This window comes from Schistocerca serialis, chromosome 6 (genome assembly GCF_023864345.2).
Source record: "Schistocerca serialis cubense isolate TAMUIC-IGC-003099 chromosome 6, iqSchSeri2.2, whole genome shotgun sequence".
In the NCBI taxonomy this organism is placed as follows: Eukaryota; Metazoa; Arthropoda; class Insecta; order Orthoptera; family Acrididae; genus Schistocerca; species Schistocerca serialis.
In genome coordinates this window covers 225241903-225264136 of record NC_064643.1, presented here as the reverse complement: position 1 = coordinate 225264136, position 22234 = coordinate 225241903, and the positions used below count along the sequence as shown (strand labels likewise).

Below are 22234 nucleotides of genomic sequence, written 5' to 3'. Positions count from 1 at the left end.
TTCCACCACTGAAAATCCCAGACGTCATTACAGCTGCTAGTTGTTTGATCATCTTTGCGTTTTCTGGTTCAGTTTATTTCCTCTAGGTCTGTGGTTTCCCAAAGATTCTACTAAGTAATCCGCAAGATATGCCACTGTGGAAATAAATATTTTATCTGTTATTTTCACATGTAAGTGTTTCTCGACTTTCGTCCTCGCCGTTTCTAGAGACAAAGCAGTTTCTTGTCGAAGCTCGAACACTCTACGTCGCAGCTTCTCGTGTGGTAGCTACAGAAGCTCTGTGTGGAACAAGGGCACAACGAATTTGGCTGCCAGACTCTTTTCACAACACTGTGAGAACTCTTATGTTTGCTGCACTCCCTCGGATGTGGCTTACGATCTACACTTCTTGAGTGAGTACATTCAACAAATCAAGTGGATGTATTTTCACTACCAAAGCATAGCGATGTATAATGCAGTTGCTGCATAACGTTGTATAACGCAATGGCTAAACGCTTCATTCGGAGCAACATCTTTCACCAGTGTGTCGAATCCAGAGCGAACGCCCAATATGGAATGTGCTAGTCTGTGCATACACCTACCAGCTTCAACTAATGCATCTCATTTTCCTCAACAAAATTCTTCAGCGATTGGAAAACACATTCGCCGCGTGACGTAGTATTCAATGATTCCGAGAAGAAGTACACTATGTGATCAAAAGTATCCGAACAACCCCAAAAACATATGTTTTTCATATTAGGTGCATTGTGCTGCCACCTACTGCCAGGTACGCCATATCAGCGACCTCAGTAGTCGTTAGACGTCGTGAGAGCAGAATGGGGCGTTCCGCGGAACTCACGGACTTCGAACATAGTCAGGTGACTGGGTGTCACTTATGTCATACGTCTGTATGCGAGATTTCCACACTTCTAAACCTTCCTAGGTCCACTGTTTCCGATGTGACAGTAAAGTGGAAACGTAAAGGGACACGTACAGCACGAAAGTGAACAAGTCGACCTCGTCTGTTGACTGACAGAGACCGTCGACAGTTGAAGAGGGTCGTAATGTGTAATAGGCAGCCATCTATCCAGACCATCACACAGGAATTCCATACTGCATCAGGATCCATTGCAAGTACTATGACAGTTAGGCGGGAGGTGAGAAAACTTTTATGGTCGAGCGCCTGCTCATAAGCCACACATCAAGCAGCTAAATGCCAAAAGACACCTCGTTTGGTGTAAGGAGGGTAAACTTGGAACGATTGAACAGTGGAAAACGTTGTGTGGAGTGACGAATCACGGTACACAATGTGGCGATCCGATGGCATGGTGTGGGTATGGCGAATGCTTGGTGAACGTCATCTGCCAGCGTGCGTAGTGCCAACAGTAAAATTCGGAGGCGGTGGTGTTATGGTATGGTCTTGTTTTTCATGGAGGGGACTTGCACTATCACATCACAGGCCTACATTGATGTTGTAAGTACCTTCTTGCTTCCCACTATTGAAGAGCAATTCGGGGATGGCGATTGAATCTTTCAACACTATCGAGCACCTGTTCATAATGCACGGCCTGTGGCAGAGTGGTTACAAGACAATAACAACCTTGTAATGGAGTGGCCTGCGCAGAGTCCTGACCTGAATCCTATAGAACATCTTTGGGATGTTTTGGAACGCCGACTTCGTGCCAGGCCTCACTGACAGACATCAATACCTCTCCTCAGTGCAGCACTCCGTGAAGAATGGGCTGCCATTCCCCAAGAAACCTTCCAGTACCTGATTGAACGTGTGCCTGTGAGAGTGTAAGTTGTCGTCAAGGCTAACGGTGGGCCAACACCGTACTGAATTCCAGCATTACCGATGGATGGCGCCACGAACTCGTAAGTCATTTTCAGGCAGGTGTCGGATACTTTTGATCACATAGTGTATTTTTCTTTCACGTCGTTGTCATTTATGTATCTAACATAGACAAGCAACATCCGTCGATTCATCTAAGGCCTGAATTACACTGTCAGAGTTCTTTGACACATCTCTTAGAACAGTCAGTACCACACGTGAGAAAATTACTCCAGTACCCTGGCAAAGATTCTGTAAAACGTCTTTCATAAAAGATGTTTGACCAAGATCTTTTACAATGTGATACGGGCCTAACTGCAGTGCAGAGAATGACTTGATCCTATTTCGTTGAGTACTATATCCAAAGGTTCAAACCGAGCGAGGTGGCGCAGTGGTTAGCACACTGGACTCGCATTCGGGAGGACGACGGTTCAATTCCGTCTCCGGCCATCCTGATTTAGGTTTTCCGTGATTTCCCTAAATCACTTCAGGCAAATGCCGGGATGGTTCCTTTGACAGGGCACGGCCGATTTCCTTCCCCATCCTTCCCTCACCCGAGCTGGCGCTCCGTCTCTAATGACCTCGTTGTCGACGGGACGTTAAACACCAATCTCCTCCTCCAAAGGTTCAAACTCATGCCCTCGACACGTCTTTTGATTGTGTTGTAAGAAATTGATCTCTTGTTTATCTTTTCCACATTTTGCTCTGTTAGAAGTAGCATCACCGCATCTAGTAAGCAAGGCTTGATGGGATCCTTTCCTATCGTATGAGATTCTTGGTTTCAGCAATTCGGTATGAAGCTTCAAAATCAGCTTCAGTTGGCAGCAAAAAGGAGCCTGATGAATCCATGCGTGAACTTTTCAATGCACATTCTTTGAGTTTGAAGAACTCCATGTCTTTTCCAGGGAATCCTGCATGACTTCCTTCAAAGGGGTCTTTTTCATTCGTTGGGGTTCATACCCTCTGCTGTTAGCACTTTACTGCACAGAAAACACTGGGGCTTTCCATTAGCTTTATCAAGTCTCGTAGTAGAATGCCCTGCCGAAAATCTTCTTTGTATTATCTTTTTCAGAGTAAGAGAACTTAAGAGCGATAAACACATCCTAATGCGCTTCTAAAAAAAGGATGTCGCAAAAATGTAACATTATTAGTCCAGAACATAATTACACTGATTTGGTTTATTGATGAGTTTGGGGTTGCGTCTATTTGCAACCGATTTAACGCAATTTATGTTTTGCCATATACGTTTTGCTTCAGTTTATTGTGAAGCACCTTAAGTAGTCTACCAGTATGTATACATTTATGTGCTGACCACGCCATTTATTTATGTGTAAACGGACGTATACTCGAAACCATCAATATTGTATTGCTACTTTTTTCATCTTAAGATCGAGACGGATTTCAACATTGTGTTTTGTATTACCTAGCAAAGAAAAACCTGGCCAGTATAGCACAACCATGTTTACAACAGAGGGAGCGAGAGACAGAGGTAACAAAAGCGTACGCTCCAGCAGCCTTAAGCCTAGTAGGCAGTGGTACACAATGCTGCCAGTCGTCGCAAAGCTGTATCTAGGCTGCAACTTAAATGACTCCGCGATATTCTCTTGGGCCGTGACTTTGCATACTTAATCTGGTGCTTGTAGGACAGTATTTAGCCGGCATTTTGAATCCTAACCTAAGTGGGATTCTCAGGCTCAACGTTGCGGAAGATTGCCAGTGTGCACGTGCGTCAGCGACAAACAGCAAGTGAATATCGCGGGCGTCGCAATACGGACTACAGCGTAACAAGTCACAACATCCCATATATTTCACTAACAGCTTTCTGTTCACAGGAATGGTGAACCGATGACTGCCTGCATTCGCTTTATGGCAGTGTGTTCTCATGAACCCTCGCAATACCAAGGTGCAAAGGTTTTTTTTTTGGGGGGGGGGGGTGCTTTATGCACACCTTTTGGAACTATTGTTAGTTAATCATGTTCTTTACATTCTGAAATTCTGAAAAATATGTTCATCGTTCTTAATGATTTCTTACACCAGATTTCGTAATTGTTTTAAAATTTATCGGTAAAACTTAACGCAAAAATTTAAATTTTAGCAGTGAAAGTGATTTTTTGCAACAAATATTATATTCATATTTTCAGGTTCATAATCCTTCTTACACATCTATATATATTAAAAAAACATGTTGTGAATGAAAATGAGGGATAATTAGCGAAAACTGTAGTTTTAGAAAATTCGTCTTGCTGTGAATTTGAAACCGTCCGCTCGAACGTGGAAAGTGCGGTCACTTAGGTAGGATTTGAGGACCCGGACTTGTGACACCCGTACCCCCAGTGCAAGAAGCTTGTTCAGGAGGCCGTTATGCCACACGCTGTCGAATGCCTTGGACACCTCGAGGAGTTCTGCCCCAAGGTACTCTCTACAGTATAGTGTTCCCATTGCCTGCTCAAGCAACCTAAGGAGCTGTTGTTGGGTTGGTGGTGATGATCGTTCGGGGCGATCATCTACCGGCATTACACTAGAAAATGTCAGTTCTATTCGGAATGCGACTGTGAAAGATCGTAGGATCCAAACCACTACATCCGTAATACCGCGGGATTATCATACGGCACATGTCAGCGGATTTTCTCAGAAAACTTGAATATGAGATCGATTGATGCAAAGTTCGTGCCACGACGATCAGGAACAGTATCACATGAATGTCTGCAGGAAATAGAAAGAACTGCTTAACTTAGATTTTCTTTCTAAGTCAATGATAAAATGTGCTTCAATTTCTAAAAAGGAAGGCGCTGCCCAGTTTCAGGACATTTCTCCATTCTTCAGATGTATATTAAAATGTGAGTCCACAAAGGATGCATAACCAAGGTTGGCATAACCAAAACCTTAGTTATGAATCGTTTGTGGACTTATATTTTAATATGCACCTGAAGATGGGACAGATGTTCAAAAGTGGGTAGTAATTCCCTTTTTAGAAATAAATAATTTTTACAGTTGTAGCGGATTTTATTGTTGACAACGAATAGCAGTTGAGGATGTCCCGTAAACTTATGTCTTTCTAAGTTCGTTGCAGGTGACGAAAACTGAGTTTTTGGGTAGACCTGAAACTAAAAGCAGTCATCCCTGTGCAAGAGCCCAGATATCTATTGATCAGTTCCTTAGATACCGACAGGATTATCCAAGAGAAATTTGAGAATCGTGGTCAGACGATTAATGTAGAAACCTATCGCGATGTTGTAAGACGGCTAAGGGAAGGAGGAAACGTCCAGAGAAGTGGCGCAGGACTGATTGGGTCTTCCACCACAAGAATGAGAGGCCACATACAGCCTTCATCGTGGAGCAGTTTTTTGCAAAAAACAACACGGCGGTTCTTCCTCATCCACTTTCTTCACCCGACTTGGCTGCATGCGGTTTTTTTTTTCTCTTTACCAAGATGAAAATGAAGTTTAAGGGGGCGACGATTTGACAAGATAGGTCAGATTCAAACGGAATCGCAAGTGGCGCTGAACACAATGACTAAAAACGACTTTCAGGATGCATTCCGTTCGTGAGTGAAACGCCACGATCGGTGTCTTAGATCCCAAGGGGCTAGTTTGAAGGTGTGCCGCAGGGGTCCGTTCTCGGTCCCTTGCTGTACACGTCCGACATACCGAAAACTCCCAGAGTCGAGCGTGTGCTTTACGCAGATGACAGCGCTCTTTGCTGCGCAGCCTCAGTGGGCACATAATGAGGCGTCATCTGCTATAGATACATGCGACAATCTTGGATCTTGGAAGACCGAACGGCAACTCAAGATGAATGCAGCTAAAAACCAAGCCCTGGTCATCACCAGGAAAGAGCTTCCTGCAGATTTAGTACCGTTTCATATCATGGGAGGCCCCATCCCATGGTCACGAACAGGGAAATACCTGGGCGTGACCCTGAAGACCTCACGTCCGCGAAGTAAGAGGAGAAGCATTGGGTCGCCTACGCACGTTTTACCCAGTCTTAAACCCAACGGGGACGCTATCCACACAGTGGATAAACGCTATATCTGGCACTTATTAGGCCCGTTATAGAGTACCCTTCTATGGTATGGTGCAATGCTGCCAACATCCACATAGAAAAACTACAGAAAATGAAGAACAAAGCTCTACGCCTTGCTCTGCGCCTACCTAATGCTTCCCCACTAAGGAGCTTCACGAGCAGGCTGGCGTTCCAGTGCTACAGGACCACATCAAACAGACTGCCCACCAATTCTATGAAGAGGCTCAGCGGTCTGAAAATCCATTAATAGCCTATCTGGGCATCCAGACACATTGGCACCCGACCGCAAAGCGGCCGGAACTGTTGCGTGAATCAAGCGCGCAAGAAGAGAACTAGGTTAATAAAACAAGAACGACACATTGAGCAGGCATACCAAAAAGAGAAGAATTAAAAATTCAAACGAATAGAGGAGTTAAGTAGGTAAACACAAAAGTCAAGTGAGTGAACCGTCAACAGATATCCGACCATTTTTAAAACGTTTAAACCAGTCGGAAGTTTGTGTCTGGCCCAAGGCGTCACTACCAAACATTTGCACTAACATTTTGTGCGTTTCTGCAGCTGTTTTACCAAGTCTAAGACAGAACTTGATACAGTGACGCAGTTCTCTCAGGTCGCTCATTGCAAAACTACAAACAAAAGCAAAGGTCACGGTAAAAATTTTCCCACTAACAGTCAACACGTCCACTTTATGACCACCTATTTGATAGCCGGTATGTCCACCTTTCGCATGCATAAGACCGGCGACACTTCGTGGCATGGAAGAAGTGAGAGCTTGGTAAGTCACATCTCCACACAGAAGTCGTGAATTTCGGGGAGCTCTGGGGCCATGTTGAATCGCAACCCAAATGTGTTCGATCGCGTTCAGATCTGGCGACCGGGGGGACCACCACATCAATTGGAACTCGCCACTATGTTCCTCGAACCACTCCATCACACTCCTGGCCTTGTGACATGGCGCATTATCTTGCTGAAAAAGGCTACTGCTGTAGTGAAAAGTGACCGTCGTGAAGGGGTGTACGTGGTCTGCAACCAGTATACGATACCCCTTGGTCGTCACAGTGCCTCGCACGAGCTCCACTGGAACCACGGATTCCAACGTGAACGTACCCAGAGCATAATGGAGCCGCCGCCAGCTTGTCTCTGTCCCGCAACACAGGTGTCAAGGAGTTGTCCCCCTGGAAGACCAAGTATTCGTGCTCTCCCATTGGCTTGATAAAGAAGGCACTGGGATTCGCCAGACCATGCAATGCTCTGCCACTGTGCCAACGTCCACTGCAGGTGGTCAAGTGCCCATTTCAGTCGTAGTTGCCGATGTCACGGAGTTAGCACTGTCACATGCACGCGTCGTCGGCTGCAGAGGAATTTTCAGCGCACTGTGTGTTCTCCACACTTGTACCCTGCCCATCATTAAAGTCTGATGTTAGTTGTGTCACTGACCGCTGCCTGTCTTGTTTTACTGGTCTGCCCAGCCTACGATGTCAGACACCTGTAATGAGGGGCCGGCCGGTGTGACCGTGCGGTTCTAGGCGCGTCAGTCTGGAACCGCGTGATCGCTACGGTCGCAGGTTCGAATCCTGCCTCGGGCGCGGATGTGTGTGATGTCCTTTGGTTAGTTAGGTTTAAGTAGTTCTACGTTCTAGGGGACTGATGACCACAGATGTTAAGTCCCATAGTGCTCAGAGCCATTTGAACCATTTTTTTGTAATGAGGGGTGGTCGCCTAACGCCACTAGGCTGAATGTGGTTTCACGACATGTTGAAGATACTCACCACAGCACTCCTCACAATCAGCTAGATTTCTTGCGATCCCCATTCTACACATGGACAGCACGCTCGCTGATACTACATGCACCGTGCGTGTATATGACTAGCAGTTAGTTATTCCTTGCCAGGCGACGCTGCTATCGCCTTGACAGGTTTATACCGTTAGTAGGTCGGTGGTCACAATGTTCTAGCTGACTGGTGTAGATCGAAGCCGCTAGGCGTAATGGTGTATAACACAGCTCCAAACGGCATTTGGTTGTACCAACGTTTGTCAGTACGGGTCACACAAATTTCGGGAACCTTTGGATGGCACCTCCTACACTACTGCTCATTAAAATTGTTACACCACGAAGATGACGTGCTACAGACGCGAAATTTAACCGACAGGAAGAAGATGCTGTGATATGCAAATGAGTAGCTTTTCAGACTTTCACACAAGGTTGGCTCCGGTGGCGACACCTACAACGTGCTGACATGAGGGAAGTTTCCAGCCGATTTCTCAAACACGAACTGCAGTTGACCGGCGTTGCCAGGTGAAACGTTGTTGTGATGCCTCGTGTAAGGAGGAGAAACGCGTACCATCATGTTTCCAACTTTGATAAAGGTCGGATTGTAGCCTATCGCGATTGCGGTTTATCGTATCGCGACGTTGCTGCTCGCGTTGGTGGAGATCCAATGACTGTTAGCAGAATATGGAATCGGTGGGTTCAGGAAGGTAATACGGAACGCCGCGTTGGATCCCAACGGCCTTGTTTCACTAGCAGTCGAGATTACAGGTATCTTATCCGCATGGCTGTAACGGATCGTGCAGCCACGTCTCGATCCCTGAGTCAACAGATGGGGACGTTTGCAAGACAACAACCATCTGCACCAACAGTTCTACGACGTTTGCAGCAGCATGGACTATCAGCTCGGAGACCATGGCTGCGGTTACCCGTGACGCTTCATCACATACAGGAGCGCCTGCGATGGTGAACTCAACGACGAACCAGGGTGCACGAACGGCAAAACGACATTTTTTCGGATGAATCCAAGTTCTGTTTACAGCATCATGATGGTCGCATCCGTGTTTGGCGACATCGCAGTAAACGCACATTGGAAGCATGTATTCGTCATCGCCATACTGGCGTATCACCCGGTGTGATGGTATGGGGTGCCATTGGTTACACGTTTCGGTCACCTGTTGTTCGAATTGACGGCACTTTGAACAGTGGACGTTACATTTCAGATGTGTTACGACCCGTGGCTCTACCCTTCATTCGATCCTTGTGAAACCCCACATTTCAGCAGGATAATGCACGACCGCACGTTGCATGTCCTGTACGGGCCTTTCTGGATACAGAAAATGTTCGACTGCTGCCCTGGCCAGCACATTCTCCAGATCTCTCACCAATTGAAAACGTCTGGTCAATGGTGGCCGAGCAAGTGGCTCGTCACACTAGGCCAGTCACTACTCTTGATGAACTGTGGTATCGTGTTGAAGCTGCATGGGCAGCTGTACCTGTACACGCCATCCAAGCTCTGTTTGACTCAATGCCCAGGCGTTTCAAGGCCGTTATTACGGCCAGAGGTGGTTTGTTCTGGGTACTGATTTCTCAGGATCTATACACCCAAACTGCGTGAAAATGTAATCACATGTCAGTTGTAGTATAATATATTGCCAGTGCTAACTCCGTGACCTCGGACAAATATAAACAACCCGATTATCATCTGCATTTCTTCTTGGTGTAACAATTTTAATGGTCAGTAGTGTATGTTATTACTATCATGTCTCTCTCGTCCTCCAAAACTGACTTTGGCACTGACGCCTCCAAATCCAATGCATTTCTTTACGTCAGTATTTGAATCGTTTAAAACGTGTACAGAAATTCGCTTCGCGGCGCTCGGCGGGACGCGGTAGTAAATCGTTCGCGTGCAAAGAGAACAGCCGCTCTCGTAAAACGGGCGTAAGAGCGCGTGTTGTGTGGTGCTTGCAGGAGCTGGTGTCGCGGCGCGGGCGGCGCGGATGGCGGTCGCTGGTGGCGGCTGTGGCGGTGGCGGCGCTGGTGCTCGCGCTCGTGGTGGCGGGCGCCGTGCTGCTCGCCAGTGGCGGCGACACGTCCACTGCGCAGGCGCAGCAGGGCCCCGCCGAGCAGGGGGTGCCTCTAGAGGACGTGCTGGGCGGCCGGCTCTCCGCCGCGCCCGCCAACGCCTCCTGGATCTCAGGTAGGACACACGCCTAGTCAGAGCACTCAACTGGATACAAATGGCAACAAGAAAAAAGCAAAAATCAGAAGTGGAGTGAGTAGAGTTGTAGGCTACATAGGTTACCGTAGACTGTCGTAAGTAAGCATAGTCCACAGTGGCTTTCCCAGTTAGCCAGTTTCTTCCTCGGCGCCTTTGTCCCGCTCCAACGCGGGATCGGCTTTGTTATTACAGATGTGGCAGTGTTAATTGCAGAGGGTGGCCGGATGCCCTTCCTGACGTCACCCCGAACCCCCTGTTGTGTACATAGTTCCGCGTAGTCAGCGTGTACACAACTTTCCCACTAGAGCGTGCCCTGCTAAGCACAACAGCGCAGGCGCAGCGCTCGTCCGTCTCCGCACTACGAGATGGGGCTGCCTTAGAGACGGACCAAATTCTGCTTCCGCCGATCCGTGTATTAATATGTAATGCAGCCAATGAGATTGCTGCTAACGTAGAACCTTTTCTCCTCGTGGATCACACCCCGCAGTGATACACGAACACGCAAGGTATTATAACGAGTGTACAGACCTCCGATTAGTCAGTCTGGATTTGTCTGCACCACTCTGTACCAGTCTACATTAGTCTGTACCAGTCTATAGTCAAGTTTCAGTCTGTGCCTAATAAGATTACCATATTCCTGTACATAGCCATGAAGATAAATGAATAGACACTTTTGTCAAGTATCAGAGATATTTGAGAATAGGATTAACGTACCAAGACCAAAGGACCTTCAGATTGTCAATTGTAAACAGCATCCAGAATCAAGTTATGTAATGTCTATGCTTTTTATTATTTTAATAAATGTGTGTGAAAATTAATCAAGTTCTGTTTAAAGTTGGTCACCGTCAATCTGCTACTCTAACCGTGCAAGTGGCATTTCTATCATCTGACCTAACGGCAAAACGCTACAATAAGACCACGAGACATATTGCTGACACTCGCCTACTTTGTTAGAGCCACAAGTCAAATAATCTGATGGTGTGTGTACCGAAGGTCTTACACTACGCACACCACACTCCCCGGGATGGAAGTAGTGTACCCCAGGTGTCTGCGTCTAGTGTAAGTCACGAAATGGTGCAAACGTTTTCAAATGTCTGTGAGGCGAAACTTTGGGACCAGCCCGGCCTTCACCTAGTGGGATGTGGAAAACCGCCTAAAAACCACATCCGGGCTGGCCAGCATACCGGCCCTCGTCGTTAATCCGCCGGGCAGATTCGATCCTTGGCCGGCGCGCCTACCCCAGTCCAGGAACCAGCGCATTAGCGCTCTCGGGTGCCCTGGCGGATTCCCAGTTAGCTATTCTACATACGATTCTACCCACGTTGCCTGTACCTTAAGTTTGTTGCATATCCATCGGACGTTACCTCATTTCGATCACTTTGTTTATACATACAATCAGTGTCCCCTCGAAACCAGAAGCGTTGAACCGTCTAGAAAATGATTGAGTATATACAACATGTGATCAAAAAATTAATAGGAATTATTTTAATTTAGTAGGCTTTATATGAGGCGTGTTTTTTTAAATAAATACGGTTTCAAAATTAAAAAAAGACGTGCACAGATATCTCAATAATTTTATTTTTACATGAAAGCCTGTACCTTAATCTACTTTTCTACATAATTTCCGTCAATATTGAGGCACCTGTCATAACGTTGTAGCAGTTTTTGAATACCCTCCTCGTAGAAGTCTACCACCTGACTTGTTAACCACTGCATCACCACTGTTTCGACTTCGTCATCGTCTTGAAGACGCTGACCGCCCAGGTGTTTCTTCAAGTGCAAGAACAGATGGTAGTCACTGGGCGCAAGATCGGGGCTGTACGGAGGATGATCTAGAGTTTCCCATCGGAAAGGTGTGATGAGATCTTTGGTCTGATTCGCACCATGCTTACGGGCATTGTCTTGCAGCAAAACGATGCCCTTGCTCAACTTCCATGGACAGTTGCTTTGATACTGGTGTGACGTAGGCCACCCATCTTTCATCGCCCGTAACAATTTGGCTTAAGAAGTCATCACCGTCGTTGTGGTACCGCTCAAGGAAAGTCAATGCACTGTCTAAACGTTTTGTTTTGTACATCCGTCAACATTTTCGGTACCCAACGTGTGCACAATTTTCGGTAATTCAAGTGCTCGGTCACAATTCCATACAAAACACTACGAGAAACATCAGGAAAGTCATCCCGCAAGGAGTAAATCGTAAAGCGTCTGTTTTCTCTCACCTTATTATCCACTTCCTGCAGCAAACTTTCACTAACGACAAAAGGACGCCCACTTCGTTCTTCATCATGCACATTTGTGCGGCCATCTTTAAATGCTCTTTCCCATTTTCTTACCATTCCATCACTCATTACGTTTTCTCCGTAAACTGCACAGATCTCCCGATGAATAGCGATCGCCTTTAGGCCTTTAGCACTAAGGAATCTTACTACTGGCCGTACTTCACAGTCAGCGGGGCTCACGATTATCGGAGGCATCTTTAACACTCAGTACACAACGTAAACAAGGAAGAATCAGTGCGCAGATTAAGGTACAGGCTTTCATGTAAAAATAAAATTATTGAGGTATCTTAACAGGTCTATTTTAATTTCAAAACAGTACTTACTTAAAAACACGTCTCGTATATCCGATTTTCAATATTTTTTCATCTTTTTGGTACATATATTCATGGTGTACATCATGATTTTCAGCTGTTTTGAATACTTAGTTTATTGTTGGCAGTCGAAAAGATTATACGTGTTTTAGAGTGCTTGACGAATTTTTACTTTGGAAAGAGATGGATCAGAGAATTTACATTAAATTTGGCTTGAAAAATGGAATAAAGCACAGTACCGCGTTGCATATGTTGACTGTGGCATATGGTGGATCTACTATGAGTACAACAGTTTATCAGTGGTATAAGAGTTTCATAGAGGAGCCGAGAAGACACTGAAAACGACAACTGCCCTGGAGGCCCTAGCACATCAATTACTGACCACAAAGTGGAGCCGGCCGGAGTGGCCGAGCGGTTAAAGGCGCTACAGTCTGGAACCGCACGACCGCTACGTCGCAGGTTCGAATCCTGCCTCGGGCATGGATGTGTGTGATGTCCTTAGGTTAGTTAGGTTTAAGTAGTTCTAAGTTCTAGGGGACTTATGACCACGGCAGTTGAGTCCCATAGTGCTCAGAGCCATTTGAACAAAGTGGAAGAAGTAAGGCAAGTGATTATGGAAAATCACCGAATCACCGTAAGTGATGATGTCGGCATATCCTTTGTCTCAAGCCAAGCAATTTTTTCGGATGTTTGGGCACGAAACGTGGAGCAGCAAAGTTTCTTTTCCGAAATAGTTGAATTTCGGCCACAAACGACATCGCATAGGCATCGCTCAGGAATCTCTGTATGAAGTCGACAACAATCAAAAACGTCTAAGGAAGGTTATAATAGCTGACAGAACATGGGTATATGGGTATCGGACGGTCCTATAACAATTTCTAGCAGACGTAAAAGAAGTTGTCGCTAGACTTGTTTAGCTTCACGAGCCTCATTATCGAAGTTAGAAACCCAATGCTAAAGGAAAGCTTTTCACCTCCATGCTATGGGTACAATGTTGTTCAATGCTGAATATCAGCTTGTTCACACTGTTGTCGCAGATAAGATTAAAAGTGCAAATGCTCTCGCTGATGGACTGACAGACGTGTCCGGACACCAGGTGATTAATTTCATTGCCATGACGCCAGAAACCTTTTTTTCCAAGAGCATTCGTCCTGGTGAACGTAGAAAAACATCACAATTATTGATATAAAGTATAGAATGGACTAACGTTGAATGATGTGTGGTTCTAGTTATGTGCTAAACACACAAACAAAAAAACATAGAAAAGTTCTCGGTTCGCAGTTTCTGTCTTACACATCCAGTAACGTTTCTTTCCCTACTGATAATCCTATCATTTACTACGTCATTTATTTACTGTTCCAAAACTACCGAACCATTGTTTTGGAAGAGCGCAACTCTTGGAGTGAAACAGGGATGTCCTCTACCACCTTACTTTCACAACAATATTTTCAGTAAGGAGACAATAACAACAATGAAAGAAAAGATGATTGGATTCAAAATTAATGGTATGCATACGCACTTCATCAGATTTATTGATAACATTGCAAGAGTTGCCGATTCAAGGAAGGAACCGAATAAAATTCTTAGGATCTTAATTCGAGAGATAACAAAACTAAAAGCAGAAATAAATAACAAGAAGACAAAAGTTATGCCTATAGACAAGAAAGAAGGCGGAGGTAAGATTGGCATAAGAATGGACCGTGAACAACTCAAGGAAGTAACGAATTTTGATATCTCATTAGCAATGGCGAGGAAAACGATATAGGGTTTTCAAAATGAGCTAGACACTTTAAAGTGACTGTAAAAAATGTCGGTATTGAGGTAAGGTATTATATGATTATGTGTTTGGAAACAGAAACTCAAGACGTTTTTTGTAAAGACGTTCTGTGTGATTCAGTTCTGCAAGAGCAGGTCCACTAACGCAGCGCATCGGAAATCCAGGAACTCATTTACCAAGTCTCCACCTACCATACAGTTCATTTATGAATGGGAATAGAAGTTTAATACAGGAAATTTTCATAAAGACAAAAGCAATGGGCGGCCATCACCATCTGAGGAACAAGGTGAATGCATCAAGGAAACGTTCCTCAGAAGTTTACAAAAGTCAGCGTCTTGGGCCAGTTGCCACATAGGAACTCCACAGCCAACTATTTGGAGAGTGCTGACTGCTGAGAAAACATCAGCAAATGAAACCGTATCAGACTTAGCTACTCCAAGCCATTACACATGACTTTTAACATTTGCAAAAACAGTTTTGCATTGATATGCAGTTGTGGCCTCACTCTTGCAGAACTAAATCAAGCAAAATGCCTTTTTCAGTCATCTAGCAGCCATGATGCGGGCGAAAATTGTAACAAAAAAGACTTACTGAGTTGATGGTTCCATACATACACTGACACGTCAAAGAAACTGGTATAGGCATGCGTATTCAAATACAGAGGTATGTAAACAGGCAGAATATGGCGCTGAGGTCAGCAACGCCTATAAAAGACAAGTGTCTGGCGCAGTTTACTGCTGCTACAACGGCAGGTTATCAAGATTTAAGTGAGTTTGAACGTGGTGTTGTAGGCGGCAACAAATGATGGAACACAACATCTCTAAGGTAGCGATGAAGTGGGGATTTTCCCGTACAACTATTTCACGAGTGTGCCTGAACATCAGGAATCCGGTAAAACATCAAGTCTCCGACATTGCTGTGGCGGGAAAAAGATCCTGCAAGGAGGGGGTCAACGACGACTGAAGAGTATCGTTCAGTGTGACGGAAGTGCAACTCTTCCACAAATTGCTGTGGATTTCAATGCTGGGCCATCAACAAGTGTCAGCTTGCGAACCATTCAATGAAACATCATCGATATGGGCTTTTGGAGCTGAAGGCCCATTCGTGTACCGTTGATGACTGCACGACACGTAGCCTTACGCTCGCCTGGGCCCATTAACACTGACATTGGACTGTTGATGACTAGAAACAGGTTGCCTGGTCGGTCGAGTCGCATTTCAAATTGTTTCGAGTGGATGGACGAGTACGGGTATGGAGACAACCTCATGAATCCATGGACCCTGCATGTCAGCAGGGGACTGTCCAAGCTGGTGGAGGCTCTGTAATGGTGTAGGGCGTGTGCAGTTGGAATGATAGGGGACCCCTGATACATCTAGATGCGACTCCGGCAGGTGACACGTACATAAGCATCCTGTCTGATCACCTGCATCCATTCATGTCCATTGTGCATTCTGACGGACTTGGACAAATCTAGCACGACAATGCGACACCCCATCGTCCAGAATTGCTACAGAGTGACTCCAGGAACACTCTTCTGAGTTTAAACACTTTCGCTGCCCACCAGACTCCCCAGACATGAACATTATTGAGCATATATGGGCTGCCTTGCAATGTGTTGTTCGCAAGAGATCTCCACCCCCTCGTAATCTTACGGATTTATGGACAGCCCTGCAGGATTCATGGTGTCAATGCCCTCCAGCACTACTTCAAACATTAGTTGAGTCCATACCACATCACTTCTGCGTGCTTGCGGGGGCCCTTCACGAGATAAGGCAGGTGTACCACTTTCTTGGACTCTTCAGTGTATAATCATATGATATACTGCATCAATACAAGAATTTTTTACAGTCATTGTAAAGTGTCTATATAATTTTGAATAAACCTATAGATGTCTGACGGGAATAAACATTAGAACAGCACTAGCCAAGAGTTCCTCCAAAATAAGAACAATTTCCTGCTGAATAAGCACACAAGCGTCCACATTAAGAAACGATTTTTATAAAAACTTTTCTATGGGGTGTCTTGACATACAGATGTGAAACCTGAACGTTAGCAAAGAATGAGATAGCTCACCTCAAAGCTGCAGAAATGTGGTGCTGGAGGAGAATTACAATAACTGGCTGGACTGACAGAATGCTTCTGCAAGAAACAGAAGAGAAAAAAGAATTACTGAAAGTTACATGTAAACGCCAAGTTAAACTCACTGGACGATTAATTAGACAATATATTCTTTTACAAAACAGTTTGAAGACAAGACTGGAGGTATAAAAATGAGAGGTCTACTGAAGACATACTAGTTTAAAAATACATTTTTGAAGGCAAGCTTGCAGGGAGGAAAATGAGAGGATGATCAAGGATATCCTATTTAAAAAATACAGTCAGTAAGATGGAATGTTCTCCCTATGTGGAGATATGGAGATGAAGAGGACTGCAGAAGAGGGGAAGCTGTGGCTGGGTAGGCAATGCTTAGCCTTTTGCAAGGAGTAGTAGTTTCAGATACATTCCAGATTATTCACTTTTTCACACTATACACCAGTTCTTTAATATTCACTGTAAATGAATGGAAGGAAGGAAGATTAGTGGTTAATGTTCCCTTGACATCAAGATCATTACAAATGGGACACAAGCTTGGAATGTTTCAAAGGAACCAACTTGGCATTCTCCAGGAATGATTTGGAGAAATCACAAAAAAAACCTAAGTCTGGATGGACGGATTTGAACAATCATCCTCCTGAATGCAACTCCATTATGCTCAGCACATGAGGTAGTACATGGTTCACAAATAAAATGGATCACAAATGAAAGTCTAATTCACTGAGATCATGGAAATTTGGATATCAGCTGGCAGTGCTAAGTCAAACAGTCCACTTTCCTTAAAAATAAATATGAAAGGCTTGGTGAATGGCCCTGCTATCATGAAGAGGGGCTTTGTAATGCATAAATGGCATATTTTTTACGTCTTTGAGAATATATGAGTTGTATGTGTTGCAATTAAAGGAACAGATGATCCAGATGAAATCAATGTAGATTAGCTGATGTGAAATAATGTCAATGAAAACTGGTTAGAACTTATGAACCCAAAATGACTAATAAATATTTATACTGGGTATGGACCTGAACCTGAATTTCCTGCTTTCCATGATAAACAGTTGCCTTAACTATTAGCCTATCTGAACTTACATCCAACAGATTGAGCTAAGGTAACTATAGAGCAGAGAAGACAGTAGAAAACATAAATATTTAGCATCTGTTAGTTATGCAGGAAAGAAGCTTCAGTGTTCATTATATCTGACCTCCCGTAACATGTGCTTGAAACTGTACTGAAATTTGGTGTTGGGAATAGAACTAATGAATGAAGTTAGGAAAATTTGGGTTTAAATGCAAACATTTTACGCTAGGCTTTACTATGACTGTTATTGATAGTAACTGAAATAATAAGTTTACTTTTATCAGTCACCATTTATTTTATTTTTACTATTCATTGCAATGGCTTAAACCTCCATCATTGGGTTTCTAATGGTCACAGGCTCCTTTTCCAGTTTGCCACATCACATACTGTAGAAACTAACATCCTCGCAAATAAAATTAGATGCAATTTGTAAGAGTTCAAGAGAGTGAAAATGGGATGTAGATATCATATTTGCTTCTTCAGTTTTTACAAACTGCTTGTGGTGTAACATGACGAAAAAAGGAATCTGTCACCACAGTAGACAGTATGAAAGATTACACCAAAGTTGTAAATACAGCACATACATGTTGCATTAATTCACCCGAAGATGGAGGTTTAAACCTCTGAAATGCCTAGTAGAAGTAAAATAAATTGTGACATAACAGTAAACTTGTTTCAACCAAAATTTGAGTTTAATGTCTCATTGAAGATGAGGCCATTGGACATGGAACACAAACTCAGATTACAGAAGGAAGTCACTCATTTCTTTTCCAGGGAATTATCGTGGCACTGACCTTGAGCGATTTAGTGCAACCATGGAAAATCTAAATCTGTGTGGCCAAACAGGGGTTGAACCAAGTTCTTCGCAACTATGACTCTGATGTGATACCACTGCCCCACCTCTACTGTATAAAAGATCTTCTATCAATTAGCGAACTGGAATATTGCCTAAAAAGTGGCAATTTTTTGTAAACCATTGCAAAAGCCAGGCTCATAATCAGACTGTTTGTTCATGATCTGCCATTTGCAAAGTTTGGACCTGTGGATGACACAGGTATGACAACTCTTTACTCCACAGTCACTAAATACTCTTGATATGGTTATATATTTGTCTTGCCAAATTCTTGTACTTACAAATGTGTTCTAGGAGAGAAGTAATAAAATTTCTTCTTCTCACTTCAGCTATAGCCCATGACATTTAGTCTTAGCATTAAGAACCCTGTGAAATAGTTCCTTGTGTGCACTCGAACATTCATCCATTGAGCATAAGTTTGAAATACATTAAGCCCCAGACGTGCTGACTACAGCTACAGTTTACACTTTGACTAAAGCAAATAAATTATCATCCCAACTAACAACTGATGAAGTATTAGTTCTTAAACCTCTAACACGCCATATGAACACTATGTTTGGAGAGTATTTTACCAAATGTTTTCCAACTCAGTGACTCGTTATTGTGTGTCCAACGTTATTGTCTGTTCCAAAGATTTGTATCTGTGATTGTTGTACTATTGTGTTTATCTAGGTTTGCAGGCTTGTTGGTGCCAATTTAGCTGGTGCATCAGCAACAGCAGTTGCACACGCAGTGTCATGGCTAGGCCTCGCATTTTTAGGTGCTGAAATCAGTAAATTATTTATGCTTGTGTGACAAAAGGTAAAAATATTTAACTATAATTTAGTTTATTTGTGTCAATAAGAACAATACACAATGCTCACAAATTCATTTTATGCTACACCTTACTGATTGCTGAAAAATTACAGTAAATAGTGAGATCCATTCTCAAGTTACCCATCACAAATGATGGACAGTTATCCCAAAACACTGCCTTATACAGTGAAAACATGCACACCACATCACACAATGTTAGTCTGTTGAATTTTTAGCAGGGAATGTTGCTCATGTCCACAACAGTATCATCCTCATGCTGGCCATCTGACACATTTGCAACTTTGTCCATAATTTGAAGCCTGTTATTGTTTTCAAACACACATCTGAATTGATTTTGTAACATTTGTGGTGTAGTTCACAAACACTGTTTAGTTTTCTTTCAATGTCATGAAAGTGCTGAACTCTGACTGAAAGAGTACTGCCATTTCAAGTTTGTTACTGAGCTGCTAAGAAAACACAAGTATATATACCAAGTAATTTTCTAACACTGTGTCACGTAACATTTCCTGAAGTATTCCAATCAAAGTTGCATCACCTTTGTCCATTACATTAACTACTGAAGCAAAATAATCAATATTTCCTGCACAATACTGGGCTGCAGTGAACCAAGTTTTCCACTATTCATTTATTGGGATGGGTAGCAGGAGATGGGAGGAAATTAGTGGTGACTGTTGTCTCTAATAAGGAAAGCACTATTGCAGGTGACAGCTGAGCTTCATATGCAAGTAGAGAAAATAATGATATAGAAAAGTGTGTGATAGGACTTGCATGGGCAAAAAAAAATCATGGTAAAGCTGTTGTTGCAAAACCTCTTGTAAACTAGGTATGTTCAAAGAATGTAATTCATTGACACAAGAAGCTTGAAACAACTAACAACAAATTTAACTCTGATTTGCTTACATTAGTATTACACTGTTCCCTAGTGCTTGACAAGTTTAGATAAGAGGAACACAAGGGAAAGCATACAGTTGTAAAATAACAGTATTATGTAAAACCCAGATGGTAGTGTTTTGATGCATAAAAGAATGGCACATTACCCCAGCATTAGCAATATGCCCATGGAGTGTTTACTGTGTAAAACACAATAATCACCAGGATGCAGAACACATTTCAGTATCTATAGATCAGTCAATGAATTGGCAGGGAGATGGGCTTTCTGCTTTTCTTTGCTAATGAACTTATGTTCATATATTTTGAAAAATTTGGTCACAGTCACTGTAACCAGTTTTGTAACTAAAGTGAAGTACTGAAGCTATATGCTTCATTAACAAAGATCTAAGCTATAATGGCCTACCAATATACGGGACTCCAGTTACCACGGGAATCACTCATACACTACTGGCCATTAAAATTGCTACACCAAGAAGAAATGCAGATGATAAACGGGTATTCATTGGACAAATATATTATACTAGAATTGACATGTGATTACATTTTCAGCAATATGAGTGCATAGATTCTCAGAAATCAGTACCCACAACAACCACCTCTGGCCGTAATAATGGCCTTGATACGCCTGGGCATTAAGTCAAACAGAGCTTGGATGGTGTGTACAGGTACAGCTGCCCATGCAGCTTCAACACAATTCCACAGTTCATCAAGAGTAGTGACTGGCGTATTGTGACGAGCCAGCTGCTTGGCCACCATTGACCAGACGTTTTCAATTGGTGAGAGATCTGGAGAATGTGCTGGCTAGGGCAGCAGTCAAACATTTTCTGGATCCATAAAGGCTCCTACAGGACCTACAACGTGCGGTCGTGCATTATCCTGCTGAAATGTAGGGTTTTGCAGGGATTGAATGAGGAGTAGAGCCACGGGTTGTAACACATCTGAAATGTAACATCCACTGTTCAAAGTGCCGTCAATGCGAACAAGAGGTGACCGAGACGTATAACCAATGGCACCCCATACCATCACGCCGGTGGATACGCTAGTATGGCGATGATGAATACACGCTTCCAATGTGCGTTCACCACGATGTCGCCAAACACGGATGTGACCATCATGATGCTGTAAACAGAACCTGGATTCATCTGAAAAAATGACATTTTGCCATTCGTGCACCCAGGTTCGTCATTGAGTACACCATCGCAGTCGCTCCTGTCTGTGATGCACCATCAAGGGTAACCACAGCCATGGTCTCCGAGCTGATAGACCATACTGCTGCAAACATCGTGAAACTGTTCGTGCAGATTGTTGTTGTCTTGCAAACGTCCCCATCTGTTGACTCAGGGATTGAGACGTGGCTGCACGATCCGTCAGAGTCATGCGGATAAGATGCCTGTCACCTTGACTGCTAGTGATACGAGGCCATTGGGATCCAGCACGGCATTCCGTAATACCCTCCTGAACCCACCAATTTCATATTCTGCTAACAGTCATTGGATCTTGACCAATGCGAGCAGCAATGTCGCGATACGATAAACCGCAATCGCGATAGGCTACAATCCAACCTTTACCAAGGTTGGAAATGTGATGGTACGCATTTCTCCTCCTTACACGAGGCATCACAACAACATTTCACCAGGCAATGTCAGTCAACTGCTGTTTGTGGATGAGAAATCGGTTGGAAACTTTCCTCATGTCAGCACGTTGTAGGTGTCGCCACCGGCGCCAACCTTTTGTGAATGCTCTGAAAAGCTAATCATTTGCATATCACGGCATCTTCTTCCTGTTGGTTAAATTTCGCACCTGTAGCACGTCATCTTCGTGGTGTAGCAATTTTAATGGCCAGTAGTGTATTTAACAAGTAGGTGTCAGGTAAAAAATTAATCTGAGGAAAGGGCTCCTTCTCACTCTATTCAGTTATCAGATGATAAGGACTACTCTCATTATGATGTGTTTATTCAAATACTGATAAACTGGCACACCATTACATTGATTTGTTGAAAATGGATGATACTCAAAAATATACCCATATGGAAAATAAGTAAATGTGTTTGTGTAGATAGCTAGCATCAGAGTTACAACATCATTCCAAAAATACAATGGGGTTCATAAACCCTGACTATGAAGGTTTTGTATTAGTCCGCTTGGTCATGCCCACCTGAAGTGATAATGAGTAAAGGTGGCCTTCTCATTCTGCGGTGTGAATGGCCTGGCCTTACTTTTTAAATTCCTCCAATCTATCCTTCTGCACCCCCTGAGGAAGAAACTATTAGTTCTGAACACCAGCAAGTGTGTTACTTTTATATGAGTCTATCAGCA

The 22234-nt window shown here is 43.7% G+C and overlaps 1 protein-coding gene across 3 annotated transcripts in view; it reads left to right on the top strand.

The window, feature by feature from the left end:
• LOC126483771 (venom dipeptidyl peptidase 4-like) overlaps positions 1-22234 on the top strand; it is a 555240-nt gene that overhangs the window by 465717 nt on the left and 67289 nt on the right. For all 3 annotated transcript variants that reach the window (XM_050106923.1, XM_050106922.1, XM_050106924.1), the window contains exon 2: positions 9573-9801. In XM_050106923.1, the coding sequence (XP_049962880.1) occupies positions 9573-9801 (229 nt within the window). The remainder of the gene's footprint in view (positions 1-9572; positions 9802-22234) is intronic.